The 22,356-nt window shown below is 48.6% G+C and overlaps 4 protein-coding genes across 12 annotated transcripts in view; 2 read left to right on the top strand and 2 right to left on the bottom strand.

Moving 5' to 3' along the window:
* Positions 1–3,554: 3,554 nt before the first annotated feature.
* Positions 3,555–11,799, bottom strand: JMJD6 (jumonji domain containing 6, arginine demethylase and lysine hydroxylase). 2 transcript variants are annotated; one of them, NM_001133081.1, is given in 6 exon segments: positions 3,555–3,966; positions 5,464–5,602; positions 6,895–7,030; positions 8,878–9,164; positions 10,588–10,976; positions 11,478–11,675. In NM_001133081.1, coding segments are annotated over 6 exon segments (1,212 nt in total). In that variant the 5' UTR covers positions 11,607–11,675; the 3' UTR covers positions 3,555–3,834.
* Positions 11,800–11,946: 147 nt separating this feature from the next.
* METTL23 (methyltransferase 23, arginine) lies at positions 11,947–19,429 on the top strand. Of its 5 annotated transcripts, none has more exons than XM_054535765.2 (5): positions 11,947–12,009; positions 14,849–14,953; positions 17,837–18,074; positions 18,153–18,237; positions 18,381–19,429. In XM_054535765.2, the coding sequence occupies exons 2-5, from the start codon at positions 14,870–14,872 to the stop codon at positions 18,544–18,546; spliced, it is 573 nt and encodes a 190-aa protein (XP_054391740.1). In that variant the 5' UTR covers positions 11,947–12,009; positions 14,849–14,869; the 3' UTR covers positions 18,547–19,429. The 5 variants fall into 5 exon arrangements, with proteins under 5 accessions (XP_054391740.1, XP_054391741.1, XP_009250347.1 ...); XM_009252072.4 differs by lacking the exon at positions 11,947–12,009 and adding an exon at positions 12,092–12,308; XM_054535766.2 differs by lacking the exon at positions 14,849–14,953 and having other exon boundaries at positions 11,987–12,009.
* Positions 18,983–22,352, bottom strand: SRSF2 (serine and arginine rich splicing factor 2). 3 transcript variants are annotated; one of them, XR_008515191.2, is made up of 5 exons: positions 21,674–22,352; positions 21,029–21,339; positions 20,646–20,749; positions 19,929–20,030; positions 18,983–19,430 (listed from the first exon to the last, which is right to left on the bottom strand). XR_008515191.2 is itself a non-coding variant. In XM_009252071.3 (3 exons), exons 1-2 carry the CDS (start codon positions 22,231–22,233, stop codon positions 21,036–21,038), a joined length of 864 nt encoding a protein of 287 aa, XP_009250346.3. In that variant the 5' UTR covers positions 22,234–22,352; the 3' UTR covers positions 18,983–20,030; positions 21,029–21,035. The 3 variants fall into 3 exon arrangements, 1 of the variants encoding a protein (XP_009250346.3); XR_008515190.2 differs by lacking the exon at positions 20,646–20,749; XM_009252071.3 differs by lacking the exon at positions 20,646–20,749 and having other exon boundaries at positions 18,983–20,030.
* The window catches only part of MFSD11 (major facilitator superfamily domain containing 11), a 123,301-nt gene continuing 122,699 nt past the window's right edge, over positions 21,755–22,356 (top strand). For both annotated transcript variants that reach the window (XR_008514921.2, XM_054535126.2), the window contains exon 1: positions 21,755–21,966. The gene's annotated coding sequence lies outside the window, so the exon portion shown is untranslated. The remainder of the gene's footprint in view (positions 21,967–22,356) is intronic.

Genomic DNA, 22,356 nt, shown 5'->3' on the forward strand with positions numbered 1-22,356 from the left:
AATCCCCCTGCCTCAGCTTCCCAAAGTGCTGGGATTACAGGCATGAGCCACTGCACCTGGCCTTGGTGGCTAATTTTTAAAATTCAAAATTTCTGCTCCCCTATCCAGACCACTGGCAACGTGTCCTATCACGCCCCCTGGTGGCAAAGAGCCTTTTTGGGCTGTTTTTTATTTTAAACTGAAGTTTAGAGGAGTCGTTGATAGAAAACTGAAAGGAAGGTAAGGAAAAAGGGCAAGTGTGGCAGCACAGGAACAACGCTGGGAAAAAGAAAAAAGCTTTTTGTAGATGGCAAGTCTTTTTAAAAAGCAGGAGGAACAACACCACTCAGATATTACTACCAAGAGATTATACATACAGAGTTTGACTTTACTCACACCCAAACACATGCTGTGCCCACCACAGAACCAAGGGAGCTGTGGGCGTGGGGGTGAGGAGGGAGAGCGGCCCCCGTGGCAGGCAGGCAGCACAGTTCTACCTACCCAGCCATATACTGGGGTTGGCATTTGAGGATGCAGAAAATTGAACTCAGACAAAAATAGAGAACGAGCCTCCTAGAGTAAAGCCACATGACCCAATGTCAGGAAATGACAGTCTGTTAATAACAGTGAGCAGAGACCTGTATTTTCCTGGTTACACCTGTTTCTAGTGGATATTCTGAGAGGCAACAGCACACAATTCTAACGCATCCACACACAGCCTCCCTACCTGTGAACACTGCAGAGAGAGCTCCTTCCCACATGCCTGCCAATGCCTCCGACGCTCCAGCCCAGGCAGTGCTTCCAAGTGCGCAGCATGGCCTCAACAACCCCTCTTACTTAAGTTTAGTTGAATTTAGGGACAAATTAAGGCAAGCAGGTGAATCAAGAGGGCAAGAGATGGCATCTGCTGGTCAATCCCCAAAAAGTCATCCAGTTAGTTATTTAGAAGTATCAACAGATTGCAAAGACTAGAGGTGCCATCTCTGAATTTACTCCCCGTGTGTAACACAAGTCACCCACTTAACGTCTGTAGGTCAAACAAATGGGGAACGCTAATCTCAGAGTACCCTGCAAAGTGAGTGCTTCTTCTGGATCCCGTGGTGGGGAAGAATGGAGCCTATTCATACTTTAAGTTCTGTGGTAAGAGCACATTGCACACCGTTCCCACTCTATGCAAACAACCCAAATGTATCACCCCCCCAAAAAAATACACTGTACAAAGACACCCCCGAAATTTCAGTCTCTATGATGATGGAGAAAAAGATAAGGAATCCTAAGACAGACTGAGCAGTGGGTGATGGTGCTGGGTCACTGCCACTGAATGCATTTGTGGGCTGATGGTGACATACCGGAAGGAGGGCGGACTCCAAGTCCTTCCGACACATAATTGGCTCACAAAGTCCACTCACCACTATCAGTCTCTGTGGTACGCAGCTGGCTCTGTGGAAGCTCCTTACCGACATCCGTGAGGTAACAACAAGATGTTAAAAGGATCACACCCCGCCAGCCTTGTGGTTGACCAGCTCGGTTTTCAATGAGACAGCACAGAACCTTCTTACCCAATATCCCATTAGCTTCAGTGTTTCACTGAGCTGGCCGAGCTGTTAAACTTCTTGATAATCTATCCTTAGGAAGCAGTAAAAACAGCATTTGACCGAAGATAGGAGCTTGGACCAGGGAAGGAATATCCAAATTCAAAGAAGACAGAGGAGAAGGTAGGAGCAGAAGACACGAGAACTGAGTTGGGTGGCTGCCAAAAGCTTACGCTGAAAGCACCTCAGGGAGAGTCTCTTTATCTGCTCAGGGGTGAGCCCGGCCTCCACAAGTGTCCCTAATCCTGCCAAGGAAAGTACAACTGCCTGTAATCAGCACGTAGACAGCATGCTGGGTACAAAGCTGGAAGGCAATGTTAAAAAGCAGGACCCCTGGGACCCCACGTGGACGTCATGGCAGGGCTTTCTCCCGAGTTTTCTTACAAATTACAAAGTCACAGATCAAGTGCAGATATAAATCTATAATAATAGAAACAATTTAAAAAGGCAAGAAGAGTCTAAGTATGGCTGTGAAAGGACATGTAGGGTTGAGAAATGCACATTCCAGTTTGATAAATTTACTTGAATAAGTCACTTGAATTTCCCCATGGAATTTCAGCTAAACCACAGAGAATGGAGACTACACGATAGGAGGGATTGTGGGTCCTGCACTTCCCCAGTGCATTTAAGAAAGACTGAGCTGCTGGGAGAGAAAACATTAACAGGAATGTCACCTTCAGCAGTCAAGGGCTTCAGACATTCAAAATCCTATGAACGTCAGTATTAAAACATATATATATATATTTTAAAGACAGGGTATCACTATATTCTCCAAGCTGGTCTTGAACTACTGAGCTCAAGCGATCCTCCTGCCTTGGCCTCCCAAAGTGCTGGGATTACAGGCTTGAGCTACGATGCCTAGCTTCAACTTCAGTGTTTTACTATCTTCCAACAACCTCTCTTAACACTTAACCAGCATATCAAAGACCTGTGGCATTTAAAGACTCTAGACAAATGCAGAGAGTGAACAAATTCCATTATGAGCCTGTTACATGCCCAGGTGCTTGCAAACACATGTTTAAATTTTAACTTATTTAGGTCCAATCTTGTACTTGGAGACGTGATTAAGTTTTTATAAAAGCTGGGTGAGGTGGCTCATGCTTGTTGTAATAATCCTACTGCTTTGGGAGGCTGGGGTGGGGGAATCACTTGAGGTGGGGGGATCACTTGAGGTGAGGAGTTCAAGACCAGCCTGGGCAACACAGAAAGACTTCGTCACTACTAAAAATAATAAAAAAAATTAGCAGGCCGGGCATGGTGGCTCACATCTGTAATCCCAGCACTTTGGGAGGCCAAGGTGGGCGGATCACAAGGTCTGAAGTTTGAGACCAGCCTGGCCAATATGGTGAAACCCTGTCTCTACTAAAAATAAGAAAAATTAGCTGGGCGTGGTGGCGCATGCCTGTAATCCCAGCTACTCGGGAGGCTGAGGCAGGAGAATTGCTTGAACCTGGGAGGTAGAGGTTGCAATAAGCCGAGATCGCATCACTGCACTCCAGCCTGGACAACAGAGCGAGACTCTGTCTCAAAAAAAATAATAATAAAAAAAAAAGCTGGGCATGGTGGGGTGAATCTGTAGTCCCAGCTACTTGGGAGGCTGAGGCAGGAGGATCGCTGGAGTTTGGAGGGTTGAGGCTGCAGTGAGCCATGATCACGCCACTGCACTCCAGCATGGGCAACAGCGAGATCCTGTCTCAAAAAAAAAAAAAGAAAGATTTGATAAATCAGAGTTCTCTGCTGCTGTCTGATTTGGCTGAGCACTCAAGCAACAATGGCAACTGGGAGAAAAAGCAAGAGGCCATGCCTCAGGTTCTGCAGAAGATGCCGGGTGACTTTTCCAATGGCTCTCCCTACGCTGCTGGGACGACGACTCTGCGGTCAAGGATGCACAGCAGGAGTCACTGCTTTCCCCCAAGGCCACCATGAGGAGAAGAGCAATAAGGGAATGTTCTGGTATTCTCAAAGGAAAACATTTCCAAGATAGAAAATGGATTCAATTTTTATTAAATAATGTAAAGGGTTTTCTTGGCACTATTCACATTCTCTTGCCTTTCTGAGTAAAACAAGCCGCGTTTATCTGCATCGGTAGCAGAGGGAAAGCTACTGGAGCAAACGCTAAGTGAATGGGTTCCCGTGCCGAGGGCGTCCTCATTCTTGGGCTCTGTCAGGCCTCCCCTTGTCTGCAGGACTGGACAGGCCACCCTCCCCAGGCCCTGCCCTCGCCGCGAGCGTGTCCTTCCATACAGACAACAGCCTTGCTGGGTCACCTGGAGGAGCTGCGCTCTTTGCTGACACAGTCGTCCTGGGAGGTGGTGTCCCCGTTTCCCACCATGCTGCACGTCCTCCTCTTCTTCCTGCGGTGCACTGTCCCATCGCCCTCGGATCCAGACTCGCACTGGACACAGGAGGAGAGAAAACAAGGAGTCAACCTGGATGCAACCCACTTCTTCATGAAACAAACCTCTGACCTCGGGAGACAGCACACATATTGGTCACTGTCTCCCAGATGCAAAGCAGTCATTATGACAGCTCCACATGCAGCCTTCATAGCCACCTCCTTGGATGTTCCCGGCTCCCTAGGAATTTCAAACTTCCCTCAGAGGCCAAGTATCCCTCCACTGTTCTCTTAACGGTGCGGTTATTTGTCTGAATAGGATACCCATTATAAAAATATTTTAGTCAGAATTCTGAAAGTACATTATAAGATTTCACTCTACCAACAGAGCTTGATATATGAAAGAAGTAGGTACAGCACTGAACACTCCCAGAGCCCGTTCCCCGCCTGACGAGAAAAGACTCGATCAGTAGACTATGTGAAAAGACAGAATTTTTTTTTTTCGAGACAAAGTCTTACTCTGTCGCCCAGGCTGGAGGGCAGTGGTATGATCTTGGCTCACTGTAGCCTTCGCCTCCTGGGTTCAAGCGATTCTCCCGCCTCAGCCTCCTGAGTAGCTGGGATTACAGGTGTGCACCACCAGGCCCAACTAATTTTTGTATTTTTAGTAGACATGGGATTTCATCATGTTGGCCAGGCTGGTCTTGAACTCCCGACATCAAGTAATCTACTCACTTTGGCCTCCCAAAGTGTTGGGTTAACAGGCTTGAGTCACTGCGCCAGGCTGAGATAGAAATTTCATCTGTTAAAGGTGCAGGGCCCTCTCACCCAGTATTACTGTCAGCTTCAAGTTTAAGGTTACTGGATTTGCTGAATTTCCAGGCTTACAATTCACCATCCATTGGGGAAATTCTTCATATGAGCTTTGAGGTCAGAAGGATGAGTTTGAAATCTGACACTGCTGCTTCATCTTGAGCCATTTACTTCCCTAAATCCCCAAATACCCAATACCTCAAGGCTATTTTAACAACTCTTAGCCAGGTGCGGTGGCTCATGCCTGTAATCCCAGCACTTTGGGAGGCTGAGGCGGGTGGCTGAGGTCAGGAGTTCGAGACCAGCCTGGCCAACATAGTGAAGCCCTACTAAAGCATATAGAGTTTATAGTCTCTACTAAAAATACAAAAAATTAGCTGGGTGTGGTGGCATGCGCCTGTAATCCCAGCTACCAGGGAGGATGAGGCAGGAGAATTGCTTGAACTTGGGAGGCAGAGGTTACAGTGAGCCGAGATCGCGCCACTGCACCCCAGCCTGGGCAACAAGAGCAAGACTCAGTCTCCAAACAAACAAACAAAAAAAACAATTCATGCACATGTGCGAAGCTGTAAAATGGGCAAGATACACCACTCAGCAGGAATGGTGACAACTGTGTAACCCTTAGAACAAGGTGGAAAAACTTTCATATCCTTCTGGATAGGAGAAGGAAGAGTCACACTTGGTTATGACTGAGTTACACGAGCCTTGGAGGCTCCAGGAGCCAGCCAGAGAGCAAGGCCTCACCTCTGAGTCGGAGTCTGACGAACTGGAGCTGGAGGAGCTGGAAGAGTCGCTGGAGCTGTCGGAAGCTATCCCTGTGGACTCCTGAAGGTCAACCGAGTCTGCCAGGACTGCCAACTCGGGGTGCTCTTGCTTCAAGATCCTGAGAGGCAAGAAGTGTTGTTCTCAGTGCACTGACAGCCATACCCACTCACAAGGACTCACTCAGAGTTGAGGCCTGTGTCTCTCAGAAACACCTGGGAATGCCAGGTGTGTCCGTTCAGAATGGCTACTGTACAATGGTGAGGACAAAACCCCAGGCTGGGAACAAGAGAAACCCAATACGGTGCCCATGTTTTTCTGCAAGGAAAACTATACTAACTACACACAATTTACTACCACCTGCACAAACGAGCCAGCCATGCCACCAATACACGAGGCACAATTTTCCTTAAGTTAGTCTTAGTTTTATTCCCTTAGGAGAAAAAGTTCCTCTTCCTAGTTTTACTTCCTGAACCTTTCCCAGCCGATTTTTAAAAAATCTTTCCTTTCCACAGCACAGCACATAATGATCAGAGTTGCATTGGTTAGATTCTAAGAGTAGAAACAATTAGATTTGTAAGAAATACGAAGTGTCAAGTAACAGAGATGGTCCCCCCTCACTGGGAGCGTAAAACTGAACTGAAGAGCAGCAGCCCTCCCCTTCAGAAACCTCATCTGGCAACCACTGTAATCAGTGACAAAAGACCTGTTGTATAATAAGGCCTGCGGTGTGACCAAATCGCAGCACGCAGTGGCCTCTGGGGCGGGGTAAGTGGGCCTCAGATGCCCAACAGTCCAGGGAGAACAGAAGCCACCACCCTTACTGGCCCTCTCAGCAGGGAGGCTGAGCATGGAACAAGCCAGAATCCCTCTCTTACCCCGAGAGCTGGTCCCTCCAGGTCAGGGTTGGGACACAGTGGCACGGGGTGGCTGTGGGTGGCTTGCACTGCCGCTGCCCGTGCTGTATCTGTTCTGTGGATAAACAGAGGAGCTAAGTCTCCAGGGCAGTCACCTCACTCACAAGAACTGAAGGTATTAAGTTCAAATGGGAATAATGCTTCTAGGTAAGAAAAAGAAACAACCCAAATAAAACCCAAATAAAATGATTTTAACTAGCGCTAGCTTTGAAAAACAAAACACAAAACAAAACGAGAAACAATCCCAATTATGACGTCTTGACTGAGTGGCTTCGATTCAACATGCAGAGTCTCACCCTGCCACCTCGAGGCTGGCAAACACCCTGAGGACTCGCCCTGACCTTGGCCCCTCTCTCCTCTACCCAGAGGGTCGGCAGCCCCAGCTTTGCCCAGGCCTGTCTACGATCAGCACACAGCATCGCAGCAGTGGACTAGCCATTTTATCTCTGGGGTCGAAATTGAAACCAAGCAGAAATAAAAAAAAAATGACTCTCACCTATACCATTTCCTTGATAACTTTGGTCTCCCTCTTACCGTCTTGTGCCATACCACAGGGAAGTTGGTGCTGCTGGCAAAATTTTGGGTGATGGCGATAGTGGTGTCAAGATTGAGGACAACATGCCACCAGCCTCCTGAAATCCGACAAATAAACAGTTAAACAAGGTTTGATCCTATACCTAATTACTGTATAATACACACACCAGAAACTGGGAACTCCTATCCATAAGGGAGAGCCTACAGAGACATGATACAGGGTAGTAAACGTTCCTTCTGATCCAGGGATTGCAAACAACTTGTTTGTGTAAATCAAGTTTTATCGGAGCACAGCCACGCCCATCTGGTGACGGATTGTCTAGGGCTGCTTTCCAGCTACAAGGACAGAGTTGAGCAGCTGTGACAGTCTGGCTTACCTAAAATATTTACTCCCCGGCCCCTTATAGGAAAAGTTTGTTTACTCCTGTTAATCCAAAGCTGTGACCAAAGTGCAAAAGCATAAAGTTCTTCAGCCTCTAGGAAGAGGACACCTACTTTAAATACGCTTACTTTCCTTCACTTATCAAAGTGCAGTTGTCTGGTGTGGGACTTCCTGACTCAACCAGGACAACGCTATACTGCATCAAAAACTCAATTTAGGCTGGGCTTGGTGGTTCACACCTATAATCCCAGCACTTTGGGAGGCTGAGGCAGGAGGCTTGTTTGAACCAAGTAGGCCAGCCTGGGTAACAGTGAGACCTCCAACTCAATTTACAGAATTAAACCCTGGCCGGGGGTGGTGGCTCACGCCTGTAATCCTAGCACTTTGGGAGGCCAAGACGGTGGGTTGCCTGAGCTCAAGAGTTCAAGACCAGCCTGGGCAACACGATGAAACCCCATCTCTACTAAAATACAAAAAATTAGCTGGGTGTGGCGGCATGCGCCTGTATTCCCAGCTACTTGGGAGGCTGAGACAAGAGAATCGCTTGAACCTGGGAGGCGGAGGTTGTAGTGGGCCGAGATTGTGCCATTGTGCTCCAGCCTGGGTGACAGAGCGAGACTCGGTCTCAAAAAAAAAAAAAAAAAAGAATTAAACCCCAATTTACAGAAACCAAACAAGCCACTACACATATACAAAGACAATAGGTAACTACTGCAAACAAAGAAAAGTTGTATCTTTACATACAGTTTTTTTTTTTTGAAATGGAGTTTTGCTCTGTCACCCAGGCTGGAGTGCAGTGACACAATCTCAGCTCACTGCAGCCTCCTCTTCCGGGTTCAAGTGATTCTCCTGCCTCAGGCTCCTGAGTAGCTGGGATTACAGGCGCCCGCTACCATGCCTGATTCATTTTTGTATTATTAGTAGAGACAGGGATTCACCATGTTGGCCAGGCTGATCTTGAATTCCTGACCTCAAGTGATCCACCCACTTCGGCCTCCCAAAGTGCTGATATGACAGGTGTGAGCCACCACACCCGGCCTACATACAGTTTATCAGGTTTTATAGCCATATAATATGTGAACAAGAGCTCCCAAAGTATGTGACACTATAGCTACATGTTACTGTCAGAGGTGAGTACCAGTTCATTTACCAGGCAGCATCCAAAGGATTTTTTGGACTCATTCTCTAACAGTTCTGCTCCAAAATGACAAAATATTGAAATCAAAGAATGTACTTTCTTTTTTTTTTTGAGATGGAGTTCTCGCTCCGTCGCCAGGGCTGGAGTGCAGTGGGGCGATCTCGGCTCACTGCAACCTCCGCCTCCTGGGTTCACGTCATTCTCCTGCCTCAGCCTCCCGAGTGGCTGGGACTACAGGCGCCCACCACCACGCCCGGCTAATTTTTTTGTATTTTTAGTAGAGACGGGGTTTCACCGTGTTAGCCAGGATGGTCTCGATCTCCTGACCTTGTGATCTGCCCGCCTCGGCCTCCCAAAGTGCTGGGATTACAGGCGTGAACCACCGCGCCCGGGAAAGAATGTACTTTCTTCCAGTTCATCTATACCTGGTACAAAGACAGTCTCTCCTGGTTTTTGTAAGATTTCCAGGGGTTTGAATTCAGGTGGCCAGGTTGGAAGCTGTGTCCGGGGATAAATAACATTAAACCAGGTAATAGCTTCGTCTTGCTGGTTCCCTCCTTCGTCTCGGGTCACCTTGATGAGTTCCCTGGGAGTGCTAGTAGGAAACAGGCACCAGCGCTTGTGGCCCTGAACTAAGGCATTCCAGGCACTGGTTCCCAGAGGGTCGATGTGAATCCCAGTTCCAGAGCGTGGTGGCCCCATCACAAACCACCTACAGAATGGAGATATCCAAGATGTGAAGTGTAATTTAGTTACACACATACCACACAAAACAATAAATTTTTAGTTTTTCTTTTTTTTTTGAGAGTCTTGCTCTATCACCCAGGCTGGAATGCAGTGGTGTGATCTTGGATGACAGCAACCTCTGCTTCCCCAGGTTCATGTGATTCTCCTGCCTTAGCCTCCTGAGTAGCTGGGATTACAGACGCACGCCACCACGCCTGGCTAATTTTTGTATTTTTAGTAGAGACGGGGTTTCACCATGTTGCCTAGGCTGGTCTCGAACTCCTGGCCTCAAGTGATCACCTGCCTCGGCCTCCCAAAGTGCTGGAATAACAGGGTTGAGCCACCGCACCTGGCCAGGTTTTAATTGTATGCGATATATCATCTTTATTTCAGATATTATATAAATTCTGGTACACAGAAACACTGAGTGCGTTGTTCATGGACTGATTCCTAACAAAATAAGAAAAATCAGCTGGGGCGGTAGCTCACGTCTGTAATCCCAGCACTTTGGGAGGCGGAGGTGGGTGCATCACCTGAGGTCAGGAGTTCGAGACCAGCCTGACCAATAAGGTAAAACCCCATCTCTACTAAAAATACAAAAATTAGCCGGGTGTGGTGGTGGGCACCTGTAATCCTAGCTACTCAGGAGGCTGAGACAGGAGGATTGCTTGAACCCGGGAGGCAGAGGCTGCAGTGAGCCGAGATTGCGCCACTGCACTCCAGCCTGGGCGACAGAGAGAGACTCCATCTCAATAAAGAAAAAAAAAAAGAAAAGAAAAATCACTAATGTGGTTCATTGCTGGACTTTATTAAAACATTCCTTAGAGATCAGTGGTTCAACTTTAGCTGCACATTCAAGTCACCTGAAGAGCTTTCAGAAATTCTGATGCCCAGGCATCACCCGAATTAAATCAGTCTCCCCAGTAGGGCCCAGGCATTCCTCAGGAGCCCCCTAAGTGAGTTCAATGTACAGCTGAGGGAGTACTCACTGTTTCGAAAAAAGATTACCAACTGAACTCAGCGAGCAAATGCTATTGTAGATAAGATTTTAACCACAGGCCGGGCGCGGTGGCTCACACCTGCAATCGCAGCACTGTGGGAGGCCCGAGGCAGGCAGATCACCTGAAGTTGGGAGTTCGAGACCAGCCTGACCAACATGGTGAAACCCCGTCTCTATTAAAAATACAAAATTAGCTGGGCGTGGTGGCGCATGCCTGTAATCCCAGTTACTCAGGAGGCTGAGGCAGGAGAATCGCTTGAACTCGGGAGATGGAGGTTGCCGTGAGCCGAGATCGCACCACTGCACTGCAGCCTGGGCAACAAGAGTGAACTCCGTCTCAAAAAAAAAAAAAAAAAAAGAAGAAGAAGAAAGAAAAGGATTTTAAGCACTTAGCTGCAAAATACTTTACCTGTAAGGGGGCCTGCGCTTCTCCCCAGCATACTGGAAAAGGTCATCAGTGAAAAACTTCGGCACCTTGTAGTCTTCCAAAAGTTTCCTTCTTTTAGGGTGTTCACCATAGCTGCTGTCAAAGATGTAAAGGGGACTGTCATCTCGAGTGCTCTCCATGTACTCGATGTAGTATTTCATCTTCATCTTCACTGAGTAGCCATCGTTATCCTCACCACACTTGAACTTCTGGTTCCGATATTTCCTTTTTAGGCGCTCCAGAGTCCATTTCTCCTGCGCAGACCAGCCCTCTTGCGCATTCAACAAAACCACGGGCTTGTAAGGTCTTTCATACCGCTCCACAAATTCTTCCACAGACAGCTGTAAAGCATCTGCCCTTTCCACGTTATCCTGAGGGAATTAAAAAAGACCTGTCCAGTTAAAAAAAAAAAAAAAAAAAAAAAAAGTCCAGTGGCAGATAAGGGTGTCCCCAAGGCCAACTGGTAATGGCAAACCGAAGGAAGTTGACTCTCGTCTGGCTCCTCCGGGATGGGGGGAGGGCGCGTGCGTGAGGCCACGTCGTTCCTAGAGCCACCCCCCATGAGCCTTGACAGCCCGGTCCCCTAGGGGACCCGCCGCCCAAAGGAGTCAGGGACGACCGGCCTCCTAGTTGAGAGCGCCACAGGCGTGGGACTCCCGTCGTCCGCCGGATCAGACGGGCGGCCACAGCGTGGGAGGAAGCAGGCCCGCCCCGGAATCCGCGCCTCGGGGACCCCAAACTCCGCGGGGTGCGGGTGAGCCTCTACGAGGTCCCGGGCGCTCGGGGCGAGGGCAGCCCCGGGCCCAGAGAAAAGTGCGCAGCGGCTGGAGGTGCCGATGCCCGGCCTGGCCACCCCCGCCCGACCCGCTCACCGCCACGGCCGCCGGGCTCAGAGAGAAGCTCTCGTAGTAGTTGTGCCGGGTCCAATCCAGCGAGTCCTTGAGCTCTGGCCGCGCACTCCGCTTGGCTTCGCGGATGCGCTTCTTGCTCTTGTGGTTCATTCTGCGGGGTCGCCAGCTGGTTCCGCTACGACCTCGGCGCAGCCCGCTTCCTGACACTAACGCACCCCTCCCCGGCCTGGGCGGCGGCGACGGCAGCACCCAAACGCCCTTCGCTCCGTCCCGGCGCCTTTAAAGTCGCCTTCCAGAAAATTCACTCCCCAGCCACCTCCCGAGCCTCGGGTTGGGCAAGCGGCCGCCGTCTTCCCCGCCCCCACGCCTCTCGCGGTCTTCCATTGGCTTCGGCTCCCCTGGGGTCCGCCTTCACACTCGGCGGGCCTCCGCCATGTTGGGAAGGTCACGTCGGCTGCGTCACCGCCCCGCCCCGCCCCGCCCCGCCCTCCCGCGCTGCCGCTGTGCCCATCACTTCCGGTCGCGAGAGCCGCCGGTTGCCAGGCTTGCGCGTGTGAGTCTCTTTCGCCTTGCTCCGGGCTTTCTTCGCTCGCAGCGCGGCAGGGTTATCACCAGAGCCGGGCTGTCCCCTTCTTGCCGTCAGGTGCTACAGCCACGTGACCCGGGGCTCCCCGCTCGCGCAGTCTGGCGGCCCGGAGCCTTCCGCGGTCCCCCGCCTGCCCGGGGCCCAACGGCGCCCCACTGGGCGAGCACGATTTCCGAGGACAGGGGGTCCGGACCCAGCGCTTTCGATTCTCGGAGGAGCCGGGCCCGGGGGCCGACGGGGCCGTCCTGGAGGTCCACGTCCCGCAGGTGCGTGTAGCAGCACCGGCCGGGAGGCGCCTGAGGTCAGGAGCGGTTCTCAGGAGCTGACTTGGCTGGGGTCCTGAGGGACCGGGGGTGCGGACGCTCAGCTGCGCAGCTTCCTGCTTTAGCTTGGCCCCCGGAGCAAAAACGTAGGATATGAAGCCCTTCGGTGCATTAAATGGCTCTCAGTAAGAATTTTGGAGACCCTACCAAGAAGTGACCCTGGTCACTATGTTGGTCAGGCTGGTCTCGAACTGTAAGCTTAAGTGATCCTCCTGCCTCGGCCTCCCAAAGTACTAGGATTACAGGCATGAGCCACTGCGCCGGGCCGGCTTTCTCCACATCTAATCTTTCCTGCCAGGAAAGTGACATTCTTGACTGACCTCTAATGCTTCTTTTGATCTTGTCCAAGGGTTTCTTGATTCATCCTTCTCTCTCACTTTGGTGTGAGTTTTGGGACCAGGATTTCCAGTTTTATTTGGTGCCCAAAGTGTTTCTTGGGTTGGACCTCGCTTCTTCCTCTAAGCTCACAGCTACCACAAAACTCTCAATAATAATTCTTTTTCTTTTCATTTTTTTGGGACACTGTCTCGCTCTGGCGCCCAGGCTGGAACGCAGTGGCGCGATCACAGCTCATTGCAACCTCCAACTCCCGGATTCAAGTGATCCTCCCGCCTGCCTAAGTGCTGGGATTACAGGAGTGAGCCACCATGCCCTGCCTGTCTTCGGTTTTTCAAAGCACTTTCACGTTGCAGTATTTCATTTGGTTTTAACAGCAGCCTGTGAGGCATGTCCCATGCTAAAGAAACAGCTTTAGAGAAGTTAAATGGGAGGCGGAGGCGGGAGGATCGCTTGGGACCAGGAGTTCGAGACCAGCCTGGGCAATATAGTGATACTACGTCTCTACAAAAAATAGAAAAATTAGTCAGGCATCGTGGCTTGTGCCTGTAGCCCCAGCTACTCCGGAGGCTGAGGTGGGAGGATTGCTTGAGCCCGAGAAGTCGAGGCTGCTGTGAGCTATGATCAGGCCACTGCACTCAGGCATGAGCAACAGAGCAAGACCTTGTCAAAAAGAAAAAAAAAAAAAAAGAGTGGAGTGGAGTGGAGGCTGTTTCTGATTGTTTCCAAACAGCTTTACTTTTTGTTTTTGATCCGGACGCTCGCTCTATTGCCCAGGCTGGAGTGCAGCGGTGGGCTCACTGCAACCTCAACCTCCGGGCTCAAGTGATCATCCCACCTCAGCCTTTCAAGTAACTGAGACTACAGGCATTGGCCACCATGCCCAATCTGGCTTCACGGATTTTTTTGTTTTTTTGTTTTTGTTTTTTTTGAGATGGAGTCTCGCTCTGTCGCCCAGGCTGGAGTGCAGTGGCACGATCTCAGCTCACTGCAACCTTCATCTCCCGGGTTCAAGTGATTCTCCTGCCTCAGCCTCCCAAGTAGCTGGGATTACAGGCGCCCACCACCATGCCTGGCTAATTTTTGTATTTTTAGTAGAGACGGGGTTTTGCCATGTTGGCCAAGCTGGTCTTGAACTCCTGACCTCAGGTGATGCACCCGCCTCGGCCTCCCAAAGTGCTGGGATTACAGGCATGAGCCACCTCGCCCGGCTGGCTTCACGTTTAAATACACTTGCATTTCTTCCTAAATGTAGGGGGTGATGATATTGCCTGTGAGAATAGAAGCCTTTTTCCTTTTTTTTTTTTGGAGTTGGAGTCTTGCTCTGTCGCCCAGGCTGGAGTGCAGTGGCGCGATCTCTGCTCACTGCAGCTGGGACTACAGGCGCCCACCACCATGTCCGGCTAATTTTTTTGTATTTTTAGTAGAGTAGAGATGGGGTTTCACCGCGTTAGCCAGGATGGTCTCGATCTCCTGACCTCATGATCCACTCACCTCGGCCTCCCAAAGTGCTGGGATTACAGGCGTGACCCACCGCGCCCGGCCTTTTTTTTTTTTTTTTTGAAAAGTAGTCTCACTCTGTTGCCCAGGCTGGAGTGCAGTCGCACAATCTCGGCTCACTGCAACCTCCGCCTCCCGTGTTCAAGCGATTTTCCCGCCTCAGCTGGGATTACAGGCACGTGCCACCACGCCCGGCTAATTTTTTGTATTTTTAGTAGAGACAGGGGTCTCACCATGTTAGCCAGGCTGGTCTCAAACTCCTGACTTCAGGTGATCCGCCCGCCTCAGCCTCCCAAAGTGCTGGGATTACAGGTGTGAGCCACCGTGCCCGGCCCCTGACTAGAAATATCTTATTTGCTTGCTCGTTGCCTCTCTCTCTACAGTAGGATATGTGCTCAGGGAGAGCTACATCCCCAGTCTAAGAATGATCCCTGGTACTGTGACACTAGAAGCGCTTGTTGAATAAAGAGTGCTATCAAGAGTTTCTATCACATTGCATTGCAGTTTTATATCCCCAAAGGTCGTGGATTGGTGAACAGGGCTGCCATTTTTGTAATGGATGCCAGTGCCTGACAGAAATTGCTGTATAAATGATTCCAACTTCCAGCAGCTAAATTATTTATGGCACACAAAAACATTCTTTTCAGGTCCTGCATCTCCAGTATGGAATGTATGTTTGGCCCTGTGCTGTGGTCCTGGCCCAGTACCTTTGGTTTCACAGAAGATCTCTGCCAGGCAAGGCCATCTTAGAGGTACAAATGCCCCTGAAGTTTCCAGAGTTCTGGGTTATGTTCAGATGTGTTGTTTACATGTGTATATTGCTTGTTTTTAGCTTTTGTTAAATATTTTTAAATCGGGTAATTTAGCTAGTTTGTAAGGTCTGTGAGCTAAGAATGTTGTTTTGTTTTTGTCTTAAGGTACAGAGATTATCCTGGAACTTTTTTTCATTTAAAAAGTGGTTTTTTGGCTGGGCGCGGTGGCTCATGCCTGTAATCCCAGCATTTTGGGAGGCCAAGGCAGGTTCATCATTTGAGGTCAGGAGTTCAAGACCAGCCTGGCCAACATGGTGAAACCCCGTCTCTACTAAAAATACAAAAATTAGCCGGGCGTGGTGGTGCACGCCTATAATCCCAGTTACTCGGGAGGCTGAAGCAGAATTGCTTGAACCCTGGAGGCGGAGGTTGCAGTGAGCAAAGATCGCACCATTGCCCTCCAGCCTGGGCAACAGAGCGAGACTCTGTCTCAAAAAAAAAAAAAAAAGTGGTTTTTTAAAGAAGACACTGGGTGTGATGGCTCACACCTGTAATCCCAGTACTTTGGAAGTTTGAGGTGGGAAGATGACTTGAGCCCAGGAGTTTGATGATACCAGTCTGGTCAACAATAGTGAGACCCTGTCTCTAAGAAAAAAGTGTGACAGAGCTGATAGGTGAACCACAAAGCCTAAAATATTGACTCTCTAGCCCTTTAGTTTGCTGACCGCTATTCTAGATGAAGCCCCTGAACTGCCTTCCACGGCCATTGTTTTAGGTGTCCCAGCAGTGTCATGCAGGCTTTTTATATTCAGGTTGCTGTAACAAAATACCATAAACTGGGTGGCTTACAAATAACAGAAATTTATGTCTGGCTGTGCGCTGTGGCTCATGCCTGTAATCCCAGCACTTTGGGAGGCCAAGGTGGGCGGATCGCCTGAGGTCAGGAGTTCAAGACCAGCCTGGCCAACATGGTGAAACCCCATCTCTACTATAAATAGAAAAAATTAGCCAGGCCTGGTGGCACATGCCTGTAGTCCCAGCTACTCAGGAGGCTGAGGTAGGAGAATCGCTTGAACCCAGGAGGTGGAGGTGGCAGTGAGCTGAGATCGTGCCACTGCACTCCAGCCTGGGCAACAGAGCGAGACTGCATCTCAAAAAAATAAAAATAAAGAAATTTGTGTCTCAATTCTGGAGGCAGTGAAGTCCCAGGATGAAAGTCCTTACAGGTTCAGTGTCTGGTGAGGGCCAGAATTCTGGTTCAGACAGTGCCCTCTGTATTCTTAAGTTGCCTTATAAGTACCTTGAGAAGCAAAGCAACTCTCCAGGGCCTTTTATAAGAGCACTAATCATGAGAACTCTGCCTTTATGTAATTGCCTCCCAAGGCCCACATCAGATGGGTAATTAGGATTTGAACATATGAATTTTGGGTGAACACAAACATTCAGACAGTAGTGTAGCCCTTTCTGTTTTTGAAAATGTTGAGATTAGTTTAAAAATGTATCCCATTCTCTTTCTAACCTCACTACCTGGCCTCAGACTGGTGAAGGCTTGGAAAAACCAATTTTATCACATTTGTAGAAACAGACTTTCACACCATACTTAATACCAAAGGCTAAATAGACAAACCAGGAACTTAATATTGACATCCCACTCTTAACTTTTACTACACCAAGTAAATGAAATTAGGGGTAGGATTTGGCACACACCTCTGGCCCTAGTTGTAACTGCTAGGCACTCAGAATAATTCTGTGTCCTTCCTTGAACTGGAAAATGGGAAGCTTGTATTTATGCTAATACTTATGAAGGCATTCCCTGGTATTATTTCTTAGGTCTGCAAAGCGTCTTGCCACTTTGAAGGCCCAACTGGAAAATCTTTATTAGAAAGCCATGTTGCAGACCTATTAGGTTTTAGCTACAGAAAAGCAATCAACTATAGAACATGCTAACAGAAGTGAAAATTAGGCTGAGCGCTGTGGCTCATGCCTGTAATCCCAGCCAGCTGGGAGACTGAGGCTGGCGGATCACTTGAGGTCAGGAGTTCAAGACCAGCCTGGCCAACATGGTGAAACCCAGTCCCTACTAAAAAATACAAAATACTAGCCAAGTGGCTGGGCACGGTGGCTCACGCCTGTAATCCTAGCACTTTGGGAGGCTGAGACAGGTGGATTACCTGAGGTCGGGAGTTCGAGACCAGCCTGACCAACATGGAGAAACCCCGTCTCTACTAAAGAAATATAAAATTAGCTGGGCTTGGTGGTGCACGCCTGTAATCCCAGCTACTTGGGAGGCTGAGGCAGAATTGCTTGAACCCGGGAGGAGGGCGTTGTGGTGAGCCAAGATTGCACCATTGTACTCCAGCCTGGGCAACAAGAGCTAAATACTGTCTCAAAAAAAAAAAAAAAAAAAAAAAAAAAATTAGCTGGGCTTGGTGGCCAGCTACTCAGGAGGCTGAGGCAGGAGAATCACTGGAACCCGGGAAGCAGAGGTTGCAGTGAGCTGAGATTGCACCACTGCACTCCAGCCTGGGGAACACAGCAAGACTCCGTCTCAAAAAAATCAAAACAAACAAAACCGAAAATCATGGCAGAGGACTCAAGTGCCCCAAAACTACTTTTGTGTGCATAGCAATTAACTGCCAGTTACGATACATGGCCCTTTAATATTGAAATTGAAGGTTAAGCTTTTACACCCTTTGGCACAGTAGATTCATAAGGAATGTACTTTTGTTTATAGTAATGTTGTTATGGTACTCATTTTACACAAACCGAGACTGACTCTATGCTTATTTAAAAATGCAAGAATATAATGAAAAAGTACTAAGATTCCCAATTATTTGCAGTTCCAAGTATAATTGTGAAATGCCATCTTTCATAACTTATTAGATTGGAGCTGGAGTGAGCCTTCCAGGAATTTTGGCTGCCAAATGTGGTGCAGTAGTAGTACTGTCAGACAGCTCAGAACTGCCTCACTGTCTGGAAGTCTGTCGGCAAAGCTGCCAAATGAATAACCTGCCACATCTGCAGGTGGTAGGACTAACATGGGGTCATATATCTTGGGATCTTCTGGCTCTACCACCACAAGATATTATCCTTGCATCTGATGTGTTTTTTGAACCAGAAGGTAAGCTTTTTTGGCTCAATAGTACATTTGGCCAGTGATGCTATATGAAAGTCTATTCATAAAATCTTTTCTCCTCAGATTTTGAAGACATTTTAGCTACAATATATTTTTTGATGCACAAGAACCCCAAGGTCCAATTGTGGTCTACTTATCAAGTTAGAAGGCAAGTATGGATAACCCTTAGTTTTGTATGTAACTTAAGCCTTACTCTACCCTACCCATGCAATACATAATTTAAGAATAAAATATATCTGAAGCAAAACAGAAAAGGCATGACTTTAAAAGAACAATTTATTTTTTTTTTAGTGCTGACTGGTCACTTGAAGCTTTACTCTACAAATGGGATATGAAATGTGTCCGTATTCCTCTTGAGTCTTTTGATGCAGACAAAGAAGATATAGCAGAATCTACCCTTCCAGGGAGACATACAGTTGAAATGCTGGTCATTTCCTTTGCAAAGGACAGTCTCTGAATTACACCTACAACCTGTTCTGGGACAATGTCAATACTGATGAGCAACCTGGCACACAAACTATAAGCAGACCCCACTTCAGCTTGAGAATGCAGTGGGTCTGAAGATGGTCAAGTCTGTTTGCCTTGGATTTTGGTGTCACCTAGACAACACTTATATTAACTTATATGAAATGAAAATTAAAATATGTATTACAAGTACTTGGATTGTTCCTTAGTCATTAAATAGGATATAAATTAGGTTGAGAAGGGGGTATCACAACCTCAAGAAAAGTGCCACCTTAAAGCATTGTTTTTAGGTGTTCAAGTGGCATTTCCACTTTAACTTAGGAAATGATAGGCACTGAACATTCCACTTCCATCCTATGCAGTCAGCCACAATCACAGAATTGCACAGGTCCTTCAAATAAATGGGGGGAAAAAATCACCAAGACATATTCTGAGAAAAGCTAACACCAAGAAAATGTTTTAATTAAACTACAGAAACAATGGTTATAATACAGAATATTCATAAGCAAAAAGATACACCATGTTATAAGTACTTACAAAGTTACAACCATTTGCTTCCTTAACATTTTCCATGTTAAGTTCATACATGTAGATATGATCAGATTTACCATTTTTAGGGGGAAGAGGGAAAAAAAGGTGTATTTATCATCAGCTAGATGTGCTCACTGTATGCTCCGTTATTTATATGCAAGGCCCGGGTGACTGGAAGTGCAGTTGTCAGGCATTTTAATAAACTGGACAGCCATTTGTTTCTGCACGACAAGGCATCTTTACACAGGAGCAATCGGGAGAAAACAGGAAACAGCCAAGCACTCTGCACTGCAACACGCCACCTTAACAGCTAACCAGCATTACTCAACTGCTACACAACTGCGCCTAGTGCACAAAAATACATAAGAGAAGAGATTAGAATTGTGTTTGATAAACAATCCTTTCAAAAAATCAAGTCTTTTCACCTGAAAAGTCTTTATACAAATTTGGGTTCAGATTACCATTTAGATCTGAAGGTAAATAACATATACAAATTTACACCAACTTTTGTAGGTTTTTAATTTTAAGGAATGAAGGCAATGCTGAGTCAATCTCTTGACAGCTTTAGGCTGTGTGTAATGGCTGCACACGTTTTCCTTAAAAGTCAGGAGGCCACAAATTAGGTTACCAATCTGTTTAATTTCAAACAAAAAAAGTCAGCACTATATAACAAAATGAAATTTTACCTCAAATATCCAAATCCAATAATGAAATCTGAAGTCGTTCACCTCACTAAATTACAAGAAATTTGAATAACAGCAACAAAATGGCACATAAAATGAAGTTTGCCAACTGAGGCAAAGCTTAAACAAGTAAAAAGTTAGACAAATGTTACAAAATAACCTTTTCAATAGCCAGTTGCTTGTTCCAAGGACTCTTCTTCGATGGACTGAGTATGTGGTCCTTTTTCCCCAAGTCCTCCGTTTACACTGCTTGCCGATACATCTAGGTTTGAAAAGAAAGAAGTTCAGCTTACCTTCCATTAAAGTGCACATGGTTTTTTTCAGGCATGTACTTACTAAGGCTCTGGTCAAACCAGTAGGGTACAGAAATGTTCCACCCAGCCATGTTTTTAAAAGGCCCAATTAGGAAAATTTCACAAAGGCTACCATCAGCATGTACAAGTTTGAATTTACGTATTTCCTGGCCAAATAACCAAGGTGAAGAAAGGTAAGGGGAAGAAAAAAAAAAAGAAAAAAAAAAGGGCTGTATCCAAACAAAAACAACTTGAAATCAGAGAATTGGTCTATATTTCATTAAGATAAATTGTTTCAAATGAAACATTTGGTAATTGAGAATACTACTTTAAATATCTGAGCTACTTAGGGCCCTTTCCTTTTTAAAAAATAGGACCAAACAATTTAAGAGTTAAAGACACACTATCCTTTCCCCACCCAGTGCAATACCTGTAACTTTCTTTTGGGGTTCCAAATGTTCACTGCTTCTTATTGCAATTCTTTTGCCACATCCATTAGAATATGAAGTCCCAGTCAGTACAACAATAGTTGAACTGATTGTTTCTCTAAGAGGATAGTGCATCTTTAACATTTAAAGACAAACCTGCTCCAATACACGCCCACAGAAACTGGTCCCTGGAGGATCAGCCAAATCAGTTAAAATCTGCAATACTGGCCAATATTCTTTTATCAAACAGGAGACCGCAGCTTTAAAGGGGGAAAATGCAGACGTTGGATAAAAACAGCAAGAAATAGTCATTTTCATTAATAGGTCTCAAAACAGTTTATGAAACAGCCATTATTATCTAAGCTTCATACACATCCTTTCTGCAGACCCCTCTCTTCAGTATTACTCCCAAAGGTGAGTAACCTCCGAGCAGCACTCCTAACGATAGGAGTCATTCTTACATTAACACGACTCAAAAAGACCTACCCCAAATCCCATTTATGAATTACGGTTATGTGTCTCGGATTCCCAGACATTACCATTTTCTTAAGAGGACACCGCTCCTTCCTCTTCAGGAGACTTGGGGGGACTCTTCGATCGCGACCTGGATTTGGATTCCCTCTTGGACACCGGGGGAGGACTCCTGGACCGAGATCGGGACCTGGACCGTGAGCGAGATCTGGAGACCGACGAGGACTTGGACTTGGACCTTCGCGCGGATCTGGACTTGGAGGTCGACCGAGATCGAGAGCGAGTGCGGGACCGAGACTTCGAGCGGCTGTAGCGAGATCGGCTGCGAGACCTGGAACGGCTCCGACTCCGGGATCGGCTGCGGCGACGCCGCCTAGGGCTGCAGGCGGGACGAGCAAGCACAGCGGGGTTAATTCCAGGCAGCGGGGCCGGCCCCGCCCGCGCGCTCCCGCCCAGGCCGCCATTATCTCGCCGCCAGACGCCATTTCCCCAGTCGCGAGGCGGGGTCCTCCGCCCCGCGCCGCCCACACCCCGGCCACTCCCGGGTCGCAGACGGCGGAAGCTCGCGGGGCGGCCGGAGGGTCGCTGGGCGCGGCGTGCACCCCCGCCCCGTCCGGGCCCGCACCACGTGCTTCGCCGCGGACCTTTGTGAGGTCGCCCAGGCCTCCCGCGCGCCCCGCCCCGCCTCCGGCGATCCCCTCAGCCCCCTTTACCTGCGGCTCCGGCGTCCGTAGCCACCGCCCCCGTACCTGCGGGGTGGCGGTCCGCGGCGACTGTGGTGTGAGTCCGGGGGGCGGCCGTAGCGCGCCATTTGCACCCGCAGCTCGCGGCCGTCCAGCACGGCCCCGTCCATGGCATCCATAGCGTCCTCAGCGTCGCGCTTGTCGTGGAAGCGAACGAAGGCGAAGCCGCGGGACTCCTTGGTGTAGCGGTCCCGCGGGATGTACACGTCGCCGACGCGCCCGTACTTCTCGAAGACGCGCCTCAGCGTGTCGGGCGAGGTGCGGTAGGTCAGGTTGTCCACCTTGAGGGAGGTCATACCCTCCACATCGGGAGGGGGGCGGCCGTAGCTCATGGCTCTGAGTGGCGGCCCGGAGCCCCGTGAACTGTCGCCGGTGTCCTCAGCTCTGGGCGGTGCGACGCCGCGCCTCTTAGGCAGTTGCCTTCCGCGTGGCGACACTGGGGAAGGCCTTGCCAGAGAACAGCACGGACGAGCTCCGCAGACAAGCGCACCTGAGTAACAACTGGGCGGGCAGCCGGCCTCTGCGCCCATTTATATCGCTCCTCACAAAATGGCGCCCGCGCCACCCGGAAATGAAATCTTCTGATTGGCCCACCTCGCCCCGTCTTCTAACGTCCTTGCCGCGCGGCCAGCCCCTACCCGAAGAGCCTGCGC

Source organism: Pongo abelii, chromosome 19 (genome assembly GCF_028885655.2).
Source record: "Pongo abelii isolate AG06213 chromosome 19, NHGRI_mPonAbe1-v2.0_pri, whole genome shotgun sequence".
Taxonomy (NCBI): Eukaryota; Metazoa; Chordata; class Mammalia; order Primates; family Hominidae; genus Pongo; species Pongo abelii.

Bases quoted from the DNA above. Each gene is read 5' to 3' on its own strand.
- JMJD6 (XM_063717908.1), bottom strand. From the start codon at position 11,606: ATGAACCACAAGAGCAAGAAGCGCATCCGCGAAGCCAAGCGGAGTGCG. The intron at 9,165-10,587 runs GTAAAGTATTTT...TCCATTCTGTAG, and splicing joins AAGCGCAGGCCCCCTTACAG to GTGGTTTGTGATGGGGCCAC. The intron at 6,454-6,894 runs GTGAGAGTCATT...GTTTATCCACAG, and splicing joins TTATCAAGGAAATGGTATAG to AACAGATACAGCACGGGCAG.
- METTL23 (XM_054535765.2), top strand. From the start codon at position 14,870: ATGTATGTTTGGCCCTGTGCTGTGGTCCTGGCCCAGTACCTTTGGTTT. The intron at 14,954-17,836 runs GTACAAATGCCC...ATAACTTATTAG, and splicing joins CAGGCAAGGCCATCTTAGAG to ATTGGAGCTGGAGTGAGCCT. The intron at 18,075-18,152 runs GTAAGCTTTTTT...TTTTCTCCTCAG, and splicing joins TGTGTTTTTTGAACCAGAAG to ATTTTGAAGACATTTTAGCT.
- SRSF2 (XM_009252071.3), bottom strand. From the start codon at position 22,233: ATGGGCGCAGAGGCCGGCTGCCCGCCCAGTTGTTACTCAGGTGCGCTT. The intron at 21,340-21,673 runs GTAAAGGGGGCT...TCCCGCCTGCAG, and splicing joins TACGGACGCCGGAGCCGCAG to CCCTAGGCGGCGTCGCCGCA.